The sequence below is a fragment of the Pongo pygmaeus genome, chromosome 3, assembly GCF_028885625.2.
Source record: "Pongo pygmaeus isolate AG05252 chromosome 3, NHGRI_mPonPyg2-v2.0_pri, whole genome shotgun sequence".
Lineage (NCBI taxonomy): Eukaryota > Metazoa > Chordata > Mammalia > Primates > Hominidae > Pongo > Pongo pygmaeus.
Window position 1 is genome coordinate 88,976,563 of NC_072376.2, and position 12,263 is coordinate 88,988,825.

Here is a 12,263-nt window from a genome sequence, read left to right on the forward strand (position 1 = left end):
CCCGTGTTTTAAAGAAAATAAAAACGCTTAGGTTAAAACCAAATCATTATTGTTTATTCCCCATTAGGTATTGTTATTTTGTCTTAGAGGTTGGTTGGATGGCTATGAATGTTATTTTATCTTTTCCCCCAAATATTTCTTAAGCCTGGTTGATTAAGAAATAAAGCTAAAACATGGGTGTTGGGAGAAGTGAAGAGATTCCTCCAAATCCCAATTAAATACTTTGTATTATTTGGAAAACATTTTAGAAAGACAAGTGAATACAAAACAGTACTTGGGCACCCTTTTCATAAAGGGAATGCCATATTTAGATGTTATTTAATTTGGGGAATATGCAGGCAGAGGGGGAAATATTTCCAAATGAAATACTTCTTTTGTACTGCTTTGCTCCAACAAATTCTGAAATTTCTGAACAATGCATCGTCTCTTATATTGTCACTGTGCCAGGACTGCATTCTTGAGCTTCCTTCCTCTCCTGGTCTCCTGCACAGCAGCCAGACCTTAGCTGACTGGAGAAGCATCTCGTGGCAAGGCGGTCTGCTCCTTGCATCCTCTTTATCATCTGCCTTATTTGTAGTTATGATGAGTAAAAAATAAAACCAAGTTACTCTCACCACATAACTATTGTGGTTATTATATATATATTTTTCTTATTGAATAAATTTCAAGAACATTATCAGTAAGCTTTTGGGAAGGTTTGTTAATCAATCATTTTTCTCGTCCTTGCTTTAGAGAATTCTGACAAGTTAAGTGAACTTGTAGAGACTGTCTGCCTGAGTTAAAACCAAAATGTGGAGTGTGTTTCTGCTGCTGGCTTAGTTGATGCTATCTCCAACAAATGCTGCTTGCTCTTACCAGTCAGATGCTGATAGGCCAGGATTTTACAAGTTTTTGACAAGGATTTAGCTCTTTTTCAAAATTCTCATTAGGGGGGCCTTTCTGCCTCCAAAAACAAAGTCATCATGGAAATCAGTTCCTCTCTATGTGACAATTGATCCATCTCTGGCCTGAAATAATGACTGCAGGAGGCTACCATTTTGAACTACTTATAGCCTAAGACCTTCTCATATATTTGGCAGGTCTGGCCTCTCCTCAGCCAGCTTGAAATCCTCTCTGAAACATGCAACCTTCTATTTTCCTCTCCTTTAATTCCTTTTCATTGCAGAACAAATAGATATTGGTGATGGAGCTTAAGTGCACATCAGACTCTTGCCTGTTTCCACTTTCTTTCTGTGAGACCTTGGAAAAGTTAACCTGTTAAAAGTGGGTAGGACCTGCAAAGCTACAGAAAGATATCCAACATTTCTGCCTTAGAGACAGAAATGTATATCTGTTCATTGCATAGATTTAAAATATAGTATAGCCTATAAAGAGAAACCCTTGGAGAAATAATATTACTGGTGGGGATATTTCCCCCGGATGCTAAGTTAGAGACTTCTCTGGTTCTCACAGTATTTTCAGGGACCTTCATGTCTGATGTGTAACATAATTACTATGAGATAGTGTGACAAACATTACTGAATTGCTGAGGAAATTGCTCAATGCATGGAACCACAGTATTGGATATAGGCTTGATTCTGTGGAATGCAACTTGTAAGTCTTTTTTAGCACCTTTCCACAAGCACGCATTTAAGCTTATACAAAATAGAATTGACTTTCCACAAAATGTGAAGATACAAATAGCTAACAATAATCAAATTTTTGCTGTGTGCCAGTCATTGTACTGTGTTTTATAAGTATAAAATTAGTCTTGGCTGGGTGCAGTGGTGCACACCTGTAATCCCAGCACCTTGGGAGGCCGAGGTGGCTAGATTGCTTGAGGCCAGGAGTTCGAGATCAGCCTGGCCAACATGGCAAAAACCCATCTCTACTAAAAATACAAAAATTAGCTAGGCATGGTGGTGTGCATCTGTAGTCCCAGCTACTTGGGAGACTGAGGCATGAGAATAGCTTGAACTCAGGAGGCAGAGGTTGCAGTGAGCTGAGATCGTGCCACTGCCCTCCAGCCTGGGCAACAGAGCAAGACTCTGTCTCAAAAAATAAAATAAAATAAAATTAGTCCTCACATCTGTGCAATGAGGTAAATACTATTATTATCTCTAAGTTGCAGAAGAATGAACCAAGTCACCAAGAGGGTACAAAATTTGCCCAAGGTAGTAGAGTGAGGTTTTCACCCCATACTGTCTGACTGCAGAGTCTTTAAGTCACTATACCATGCCATCTCCTTGAATAAAAAGGGGAAACAGAAGCAAGAGTTAAATGTTCTATATCTGAAAATATCAGCCAATGAATTTATTTCATTTTAACATTTATTGATTACTATTTCAGTCATGCATCATATAATGGTCAAGGATGGACCACATATGCGACAGTGGTCCCATAAGATTGTAATACCTTACTTTTACTGTACCTTCTCCATGTTTAGATACAAAAATACATATCATTGTGTTGCAACTGCCTACGGTATTCAGTACAGTAATATGCTGTACAGGTTTGCAGCCTAGGAGCAATAGGCCTATACCATATAGCCTAGGGATGTAGTAGTCTATGTCATCTAGTTTCTGTAAGCACACTCTATAATGTTTGCACAAGGACAAAATTGCCTAATGATGCATTTCTCAGAACATATCCCTGTTGTTAAGTGACACATGACTGTATTTTTCACATCAGATTTTTCATAAAGATTTCTAGTTATTTTTAGTAGTTACTTGAAATATTCTAAAGTAGGTGAATATTGTTGTCTTCGCATTTCATCAGTGACAGAGATATTGAGATAACTAACTTGGAACCCAAAACAAGAGGACTGAGATTCAGTAGACTTTAGATTTACATTATTATTATTATTATTATTATTATTATTATTATTATTATTTTGAGACAGAGTCTCGCTCAGTCACCCAGGCTGGAGTGCAGTGGCGCAATCTCGGCTCACTGCAAACTTTGCCTCCTGGGTTCATGCCATTCTCCTGCCTCAGCCTCCCGAGTAGCTGGGACTACAGGCGTCCGCCACCATGCTGGGGTAATTTTTTTTGTACTTTTGGTAGAGACGGGGTTTCACCACATTAGCCAGGATGATCTCGATCTCCTGACCTTGTGATCCGCCTGTCTCGGCCTCTCAAAGTGCTGGGATCACAGGCGTGAGCCACCGCGCCTGACCGATTTACATTATTAAGTATGCTAAGAACTGGTGTATTTTTAAGTCAATTTTGAGATAAATAACAAATTAGACACTTAACAAGTTGGTATAATTCTATGCCTAGTATTTTTCCCATAGCCACTGTTTTTTTTTTCCTGTAATTGCCATAATAAGTACTTTGTACTTCTTACCAATTTATAGAAAATTAAGTCTTGACAGTGAATATATGCTCAAATTAAAGCAAGAAATGCAGCAGGAATTTATCTTCCTTGGGCTTATATCAGATTGGGAAGATATTTTTCTTTGTCAAGTGGTATTTTGATTGATAGAAGATTCAGAGAATTCTCTCAATAGTTTATTACTGGGTCTAATTCCTTTGTTTTATCCACATCCACATAAATAGTTTAAGCTTGATATTCTATGGGCCAAATCATGTGAATACAGAAGTTATATTCATTGTCAAAATGAAATGCAAAGGATGTAATAGGATATGAATACATATTTATACTTTACTGCGTTAGGCGCTCACATGGGACCTAGGCTTTTCCAATTAATTATTGGCAAAGTGGCACATTCTTGTCAACATAGGGAAAAGTAGTGGGAAAAGACTTTTAAAGGACCATAAATTTCATGGAGAGCAGGAATTCTCATTCCCTACAATGATATTTGAGTGAATCAGAACACATGGAATTCATTTTTCTCAAGCCATTCAAGTCTGATTACATCCAGCCCAGCTGCCATTCAACCTATAAAGATAACATGGCAAGACCTTGGGCTTTGAAGAGATCATGGCTTGAATCATAGTTTCTCTACTTACTTAACTGTGGGCAAGATATGTCACCTCGCTGAGCTGCAATTACATACCCTGCTTCCAATTGTTATAAAGATTAAGTTACAAAAAAAAAAAGTCAAGTGCCTAATATTCCAGGCATATAATTTGTTGGTGCAAGGTACTTAGCAGAGTGTCTGGCACACAGTAAATACCCAGTACTGGTGGCTGCAATTATTAATAATGTTCAGGGGTTTGTTTCTTCTGCCTGCTCCCACCTTTGACCCTTTCCATTGCTTATTAGTTTCTCAACCACTGAACAAAAACAATGAGGAACGGGGTGAAGAGCAGTTAATCCATTGGGCAGGGTTAAATGGCAAAATAAATTACTGAAATTAAGTTAGAGATTATATATGGATTTAATTTTTCTGGTTTTTGCCTGTCTCCTGTCATAAATAATTGGGAGTTGAATATATTATCATCAATGGCAACATCATCATCTCCATCATGGACCTGGTCACAGGGACCAAATTGTATACTGTCAAAAACTGACAACCTTTTCAGGACTCCAGTATATACCCTCATTAAAACAAAAACAACTACCCCTGAAAAGGCCCCAGAGTTATTGATCTCACATGTGAGTGAACTTTTTCCTAGAATTTATTGCAACCCGATTACAATCCAAATTCATATCTTCACTAATTGTAACTAAGAACATTTGAGATTTTTGCAAAATGTAATAGACTATCCTTTCCTGTCATTTCTCATATTTCCCTATTGCCATTTGAAAAGTTTGGCCCATTGAATTCATTGTCTTCGTTATCCTATTTCAAGTTTAGCAGTTGTTTTGAACTCCAGAGATAATCGTTAGGAGACTTCTCTTAGTTAGGAAACATCCTTGTTAGAGGAGGCACCTGGTGAGACAGACTGAAGTTCAAATTCTGACTCTGCCTTTTTTTTTTTTTTTAATCTTCGGCTTATCTCCTGCATCGATGCCATGGGATTATGTAAGAGTGCCACCACGTGGCCTGACAATAGTAGGTTGCCAGTAAATAGGTGTTCCTTCTCCTTTTTACCTCCACCCACCTTGGTAAATTTAAACACCTGTTTATTGGCAGTAATGCTGTGCCTTTCTTGTGTTTCAAGGATGTGCTTTTGGGGCAAGACAATGGCTTTGGTCTTGTGAAGGATCCATGTTATTTGGCTGGTCCTGGATCTAGGTATGTACATGTACTTATGATGCTCTCCGCATATGAATGCTGCTGGTGTTAAATTACTCTTGTTCCTTTCTACAAGAAATTGAAATGTGATATCATATAGTGTCACATGCTTTTTTGATTTGTCTAGGCCATGGAGAACTTTTTTAAAATTTTTTTTAGTTTTATTATTATTATCCTTTAAGTTTTAGGGTACATGTGCACAACGTGCAGGTTTGTTATATATGTATACATGTGCCATGTTGGTGTGCTGCACCCATTAACTCATCATTTAGCATGGAGAACTTTTTATTTTCCATTTAGAAATGATTTTCTTTAAGAATGACACTTGTTCAAAATAGGTTTTGAACATGTGCTATTGAGGACAAGGTTGATTTGGCTAACCAGTTTGACAACAGAATAATTAATGGAAGTGCTTTTCTTGAGCGTGCCCCATGGCTCTCACAAATGGGGCCTCCTGTGTGGCTGATCTCATCCAGCTCTGTGTGCAGAGCATCACATCTGGTGACCACAGTGCTAGGGAAGAATGGACATTTCATGAACAGCTTCACAGAGGAAGGCAAACTGTAAGCATCGGAGGTGAAAAATAAAGCTCAAAATCATAATTTTATACATGTGGGGATGGAAAACAGAGGAAACTCATTTTTTTTTTGTAAGAGAAAAATATTTATTGTCTTATTTTTCTTGTTACATTTTCCTTTTTCCTAATGCAATATTTGAACCATTTCCTCTGTTTCTCTTATGTCTATCCAGTTTCATTTCTATTTGTCTGTATGACACTCAGAATCAATAGAAGCTAAAATTGCCTAGAAGTAATCTCTATTGTTATTGATTATTGCAGTGATGTTTAATCTTTTTTAAAGCATTGGTACTTATACTTTAGGGTGTTACATGAAAATGTGATATTTGGAGAAGACAAGTGTTCCCTGGCGAGGGAGGTTTGGGTGGGAAGCGGGACCAGGGAGTTATGCTGAAAGCGGAAGACACATGGACTCACACGCTGTTCACTTCTGTGTTGGTATTTTTCTTTCCCTTGTTCTTTTCTGTGTTCTACCCCTTTTCTTTACAAATGATATTAACTTTTATTTATTTATTTTTTGACTTTGGATTAGACATTTTTTTACCCAAATGTCCAACAATGATAGACTGGATTAAGAAAATGTGGCACATATACACCATGGAATACTATGCAGCCATAAAAAATGATGAGTTCATGTCCTTTGTAGGGACATGGATGAAATTGGAAATCATCATTCTCAGTAAACTATCGCCAAGAACAAAAAACCAAACAGCGCATATTCTCACTCATAGGTGGGAATTGAACAATGAGAACACATGGACACAGGAAGGGGAACATCACACTCTGGGGACTGTTGTGGGGTGGGGGAGGGGGGAGGGATAGCTTTAGGAGATATACCTAATGCTAAATGACGAGTTAATGGGTGCAGCACACCAGCATGACACATGTATACATATGTAACTAACCTGCACATTGTGCACATGTACATTAAAACTTAAAGTATAATAATAAAAACAAAGAAAGTCATTTTTTTAAAATGCCATCAAAATCATATATCCTAGGTAGAAAAGTATAATGAGCACTTTTTTAGAATTTAAAATTTTGAACTGTTCACATGGGACTTAATAAGTAGAAATTTTCAGAAAGGGTATTCTCTGAACCATGTACTCTGTATGTAGTTTTAATACAGCATTACAGAGTTATCTACTATAATCTATTATTACTAATGATAATACACCTACACCCTACCTACTCCTTTCTATGTTTTTAAGCCATTTCCTTAATTTTTCTTATATGTCATTCAATCATTGTTTCTACATTCACCTTCTTAATAACACAACCTAATTCTGTCAAGTAGAAGCAGCCAACATGGTCAGGACGTAGGTATTAATTACCTGCTTTCTAGGCAAGATCAGCCTTCTACATTTATATGCTCTTGCTCCTATAGCTGTGTTGACAAGGAAGAAAGTATTCAAGGTGAGGTTGAGGACTTTGGTTAGTTTGGGTGCATTAATTAAAAGCTAGAGACAAGGGAAAACTAACAATAAACTAGAGTACTGCTAAAGAAAATTGGTCTGAAATCAAAGGCGGGACTAAACAACAAACAATCAAATAACCCTATTTAAAAATGGGCAAAGGTAAAAAAGAACAAGATCATGTCCTTTGCAGCAACATGGATGGAGCTGAAGGCCATTATCCTAAGCAAATGAACACAGGAACCAAAAAACAAATACTGCATGTTCTCACTTACAAGTGGAAGCTAAACATTAAGTACACATGGACACAAAGAAGGGAACAATAGACACTGGTGCCTATTTGAAGGCAGAGAGTGGGAGGAAGGTGAGGATTGAAAAAACTACCTATCAGGTACTATGCTTACCTGGGTGACAAAATTATCTTTACATCAAACCCCAGTGACATGCAATTTACCCATGTAACAAACCTGTACATATACTCCTTGAACCTAAAATAAAAGTTGGAAAGGAAAAAAATAATTGAAGGTGACAGGTGAGGGGGCTGCTGGTTGGCTCAGTGGCAATATCGACAATCTGAGAAACACAGGTAGCAATTTTGTGGGGAGGGGGAAATCTTCCTCAACAAAATTAGTTCTGTGTTAAAAAAACAAGAAAACTTTCTGAGCTGTGAAAATGCCAAAAGAATAAATATGACAAGCATCGCATACCACTGAATAACTGAAATGCTTGTCCTGTTCTTCAGCAGTTGACATTAGCATAGGTGCAGCTGCATGCCTAGTGCTTGCTGAAAAGGATATTGATAATTTCAGGACATGTAATTCTCAGCTGTCCTGGGGAAAAGCATAGGCATGGAAAGTGCAGCCGACAGGAAAACATGGGAGGGACTTGATCACAGATCTTATGCTATGAATTTTGAGTACTAAAAATTCTGCTTGCAGTATATTTTTCTGACCATCACAACCAAGAAGACACAAGAAAGTATAACACTGTCTTCTTTCTAAAGGCTTGCATGGTCTTTTATCATAGTCACTCTGTTAATCATAGTACGAAGACAAGAGTCACATCAACTGGACAATATTGAAATGTCAAAATAATTTGGAAGGTGGAATTTGGAGGAATGTGCCCTCTGTTCTCCATGGATGCTTATTAGGATCAGTCAGTTTTCCTCCATGATGACATAATTCTCCCTGAATACATTCAGACTTTACATTAGTGTTTTTTAAAAAACATAAAATGTTCTAATTTATAGAAAAATAGAGATTTTGCACCGTTCAAGTTTTATGAGAGTTTGATGCCTTCATGGGTCACAAAGAGACAATAGTTGTCATTATTATATACTTCTTTTCTATTTTCAAACATTCTCCACTCTTTTTATCTCCATTTTAAAGAAAAACACTAGAGGATACCAATCCAACTAAATTCAGACATTCACTTGTTAATTTCAAACATAAAAATTTACTTGTCCGTATAAAAATGGGCAAAAGACTTAAATAGACATTTCTCCAAAGATGGCAGACACATGGCCAACAAGCATTGAAAAGATGCTAAACACCACTAATCATCAGAGAACTCAAAACCACAATGAGATGTTTACCTCACACACATTAGAATGGCTGCAATTAAAAAAACGAAAAACAACAAGTGTTGGTGAGGATATGGGGAAATTAGAAACCCTGCACACTGTTAGTGGGAATGTAAAATGGTACAGCCGTATGAAAAACAGCATGGAGGTCTCAGAACATTACAAATAGAACTACCATATGATCTGGCAATGCCACTTGTGAGTATATGTCCAAAAAAAGTGAAAGCAGGGTCTCCAAGAGATATATTGCACACCCATGTTCATAGCAGCAGTATTTACTATTCACAATAGCCAAGAGGTAGAAACAACCCAAATGTCTACTCATGACAGATGATTGGATAAACAAAATGTGGTATAGCCATACAGTGGAATATTACTCAGCCTTAAAAAAGGAAATTGTGCCACATGCTTCAACATGACATTACGTGAAGTGAAATATAAGCCAGTCACAAAAAGACATACTGTATAATTTCACTTGTATGAAGTACTTAAAGTAGTCAAATTCACACAAAACACAAAGTAAAATAGTGATTTCCAGGGGTTAGTAGGAGGGGGAAATGGGCACTTATTATTTAGTGGGTACATAGTTTTAGGTTTGCAAGTTGTGAAAGTTCTGGAGATCTGTTTCACAACAGTGTGAACATATTAACACTGCTGAACTTAAAAATGGTTAAGATGAAATTTTATGTTTTTTTTAAACCACAATTTTTTTAAAGTGCTGTTTTTTTTTTTTTAAGCAAAACAAAACAAAGGTGAGACTAACTGCTCTCAAAATCCATTCTTGAATAGTAGGATTCCTGGATACATATCAGCAGACTCTGGGTGAGCCTCTCACACTCTATTATAAAAGGGACTTGAACAAAGTCTTTTTTTATCCCAAACTTCATTCCCAAAAACACAAAGTAATCACCATGGAGAAGCATTCTCAACCAAGCTAAGCATTTACCACTGATATTATCTTCAAAAAAAAATGCCACTTTAGTATAGTTTGTGTAAACTAAGGTCACACAAACTAAAAACATCATATAAAAGTCTATTGGGCTGGATCTTTAAAGGATAAGTGCTATATTATTGTATGTTTTAGTGATGTCTCCCCCTTTAGAAAAGCCTCAAGATATAATAAAATAAAGGCATCTGAATTAGTCATTAAAACATCAGATTTCAGCTGACTCCACGTCCTGTTAAAGGATGCTGGGTTTAAAAACAGTTTGTATGCTACAGTCTGGAGAGCAGCTGGGCAAAGGAGACATCACTGTTCAACAGACACTTGCTGAGGGGGTACTTGGTGGCAGGTACTGGGGATGCCAGGATGGATGAGACAGAAGTGAAGCGCATCCTCAGCGGGAAGCCACCAGGAAGTGCAGAGCAGCTACACTTCTCTATGGAGAGGTTCCTGGTAAAGAAACCATGTCTGAATGAAAGGGACCGGTCATGGGAAGGGAGGGGTTACATCAGAGAGAGAGGTGGGCCCTTTATTCTATCATCTGCATCTATGTGTATAATAAAGGAAAAATAAAGGCATGAGAAGAGCTAATTTGGTTCTTTGCCATCTTCTTCCACCACATGCTGCATTCTGCTTGCCTGGCACTTGGATGATCTTGTGGCGAGTCCTGTACTATTGCTCTGATGTGGGACTGAGTCAGTACTCCCTCAGAGGAATCAGATCTGTGAGATGAAATGTGCCATCTGCACTCCAGATTCACTCACATAGCCAGTCAGGGAACTGCAGATAGGGAATGTACAAATCCCAGTGGGTTTGCTGGAGAGCTTTTTATCCTCACATTAACTTTTGCATAGCAGGCAGTGCCACGGACGCTTTTTTCTTTGTTTTGTTTTGTGGATTTTTCTCCTTTAGAACACAGTAACAAAAGTTTTGCTAATTGTTGGGTTTTTCCTTGGAGTCTAGAGTATAGTTGTTTAAATCACCATGTACTATATTTGCTTATTATTGCCAGCCTCTTTCTCCAGAGGTAACTGCTTATTAGCTCCTTAGGTGAGACTCTTCCCCTCCTTTTTGTTTTTCATCAGATGAAATGAAAACACTAGGAGAGTAAGCAAAAGTTGTAAATAAAACCTTCAAATTCAGCAGCCCATGCAAATGCTTTCAAAACAGACTTCCCCCGTGGGGATCGCACTGGGAGAGAAGGCAGCAGCATTATTTTTCCCCAGAGCTGGGAGCTATTTCCTGAAGTAGTCCTAAAAGGGGCTGAAGAAATGTACTGTTTGTTTTTATATCCCGAAGCCTGTCCTCAAAAGCTGCCTTATGTTGCATGGTGTGTACAGGATGTGGGGGCGGTGAGAGGGTTAATAAAAGAAAATGCCTTGTGAACCCAGTCATTCCATGTGACATTTTCCTGTAGGAATTTATGCCTGCCTAGTACTGGTTTAACTTGGGTCTTCCTGTGAGCAGCCAGGGAAGACTGTGCAGTTTCTGGGGGGAAGGAAAGGAGGTCCTCCTTCCTCTTAAATGCTTTTCTCATCTATGTAAGGAGCATTGGGCTGCATGTTTGCCCCTTTCTTCAGAGCTGTAACCCTCCTGTCTGTGTGCCGTTCCAGGTCACTCAGTTGTTCAGAAAGAAGCCAAGAAGAGATGCCGCTGCTCTTCCACCATCTCACCCCTTGTTGGGGTGGTTCAGGCTGCAAAGCCATTGGTGATTCCTCCGTTCCTAGTGAATGTCCTGGAACCCCGGGCCATCAGAGGCAAGCCAGCAGGACACCCTGCCCCAGGCCACCACTGGCAGGAACGCAAGGGCAGCTCACAGACACCAGGGCTGCACCCCTGACCCCACTTGGCACCCCTCTGCCTTCAGCCATTCCCTCTGGCTACTGCTCACAGGACAGTCAGACAGGGCGACAGCCTCTCCCGCCCTACACCCCTGCCATGACCCACAGAAGCAATGGTCACACCCTGACTCAGCCTCCCGGTCCAAGAGGCTGTGAGAGTGATGGCCCAGAGCATGGGGTAGAAGAGGGAACGAGGAAGAGGGTCTCGTTGCCTCAGTGGCCACCTCCTTCTCGAGCAAAGTGGGCCCACGCAGCCAGAGAGGACAGCCTTCCTGAGGAATCCTCAGCTTCTGATTTTGTAAACCTGAAGCACTATCAAAAACAGCAGAGTCTTCCAAGTTTATGCAGCACTTCTGACCCAGACATACCTCTTGGGGCCCTGAGCACTCCAGGGAGGATCTCCCTCCGAATATCTGAGTCCGTCCTGCGGGACTCCCCGCCACCTCGCGAGGATTATGAAGACGAAGTGTTTGTGAGGGATCCGCACCCCAAGGCCACGTCCAGCCCCACATTTGAACCTCCTCCCCCACCGCCACCTCCTCCCCCACCGCCACCTCCTCTACCGAGTCAGGAAACCCCAGTGTATAGCATGGATGACTTCCCTCCACCTCCTCCCCACACTGTGTGTGAGGCGCAGCTGGACAGTGAGGATCCCGAGGGGCCGCGCCTCAGGTGAGTGAGCAGACTGGGCAGGTTTCCCTCACTAACAGGAGAGTGTCATGCCCCAGGTGGCCCAGGTCCTTCTGCTGCCCACAAAAGACCCCTGGCATGGAGATATTT

The 12,263-nt window shown here is 39.7% G+C and overlaps 1 protein-coding gene and 1 long non-coding RNA gene across 8 annotated transcripts in view; one reads left to right on the forward strand and one right to left on the reverse strand.

Annotated features, from left to right (window-relative positions):
• SHROOM3 (shroom family member 3) overlaps positions 1–12,263 on the forward strand; it is a 350,049-nt gene that overhangs the window by 313,274 nt on the left and 24,512 nt on the right. For all 7 annotated transcript variants that reach the window (XM_054485820.2, XM_063663770.1, XM_063663772.1 and 4 more), the window contains 2 exons: positions 5,052–5,125; positions 11,256–12,155. In XM_054485820.2, coding sequence (XP_054341795.1) covers positions 5,052–5,125; positions 11,256–12,155 — 974 coding nt within the window. The remainder of the gene's footprint in view (positions 1–5,051; positions 5,126–11,255; positions 12,156–12,263) is intronic.
• The window catches only part of LOC134739442 (uncharacterized), a 93,398-nt gene that overhangs the window by 34,070 nt on the left and 47,065 nt on the right, over positions 1–12,263 (reverse strand). The gene's annotated exons all lie outside the window — the stretch shown is intronic.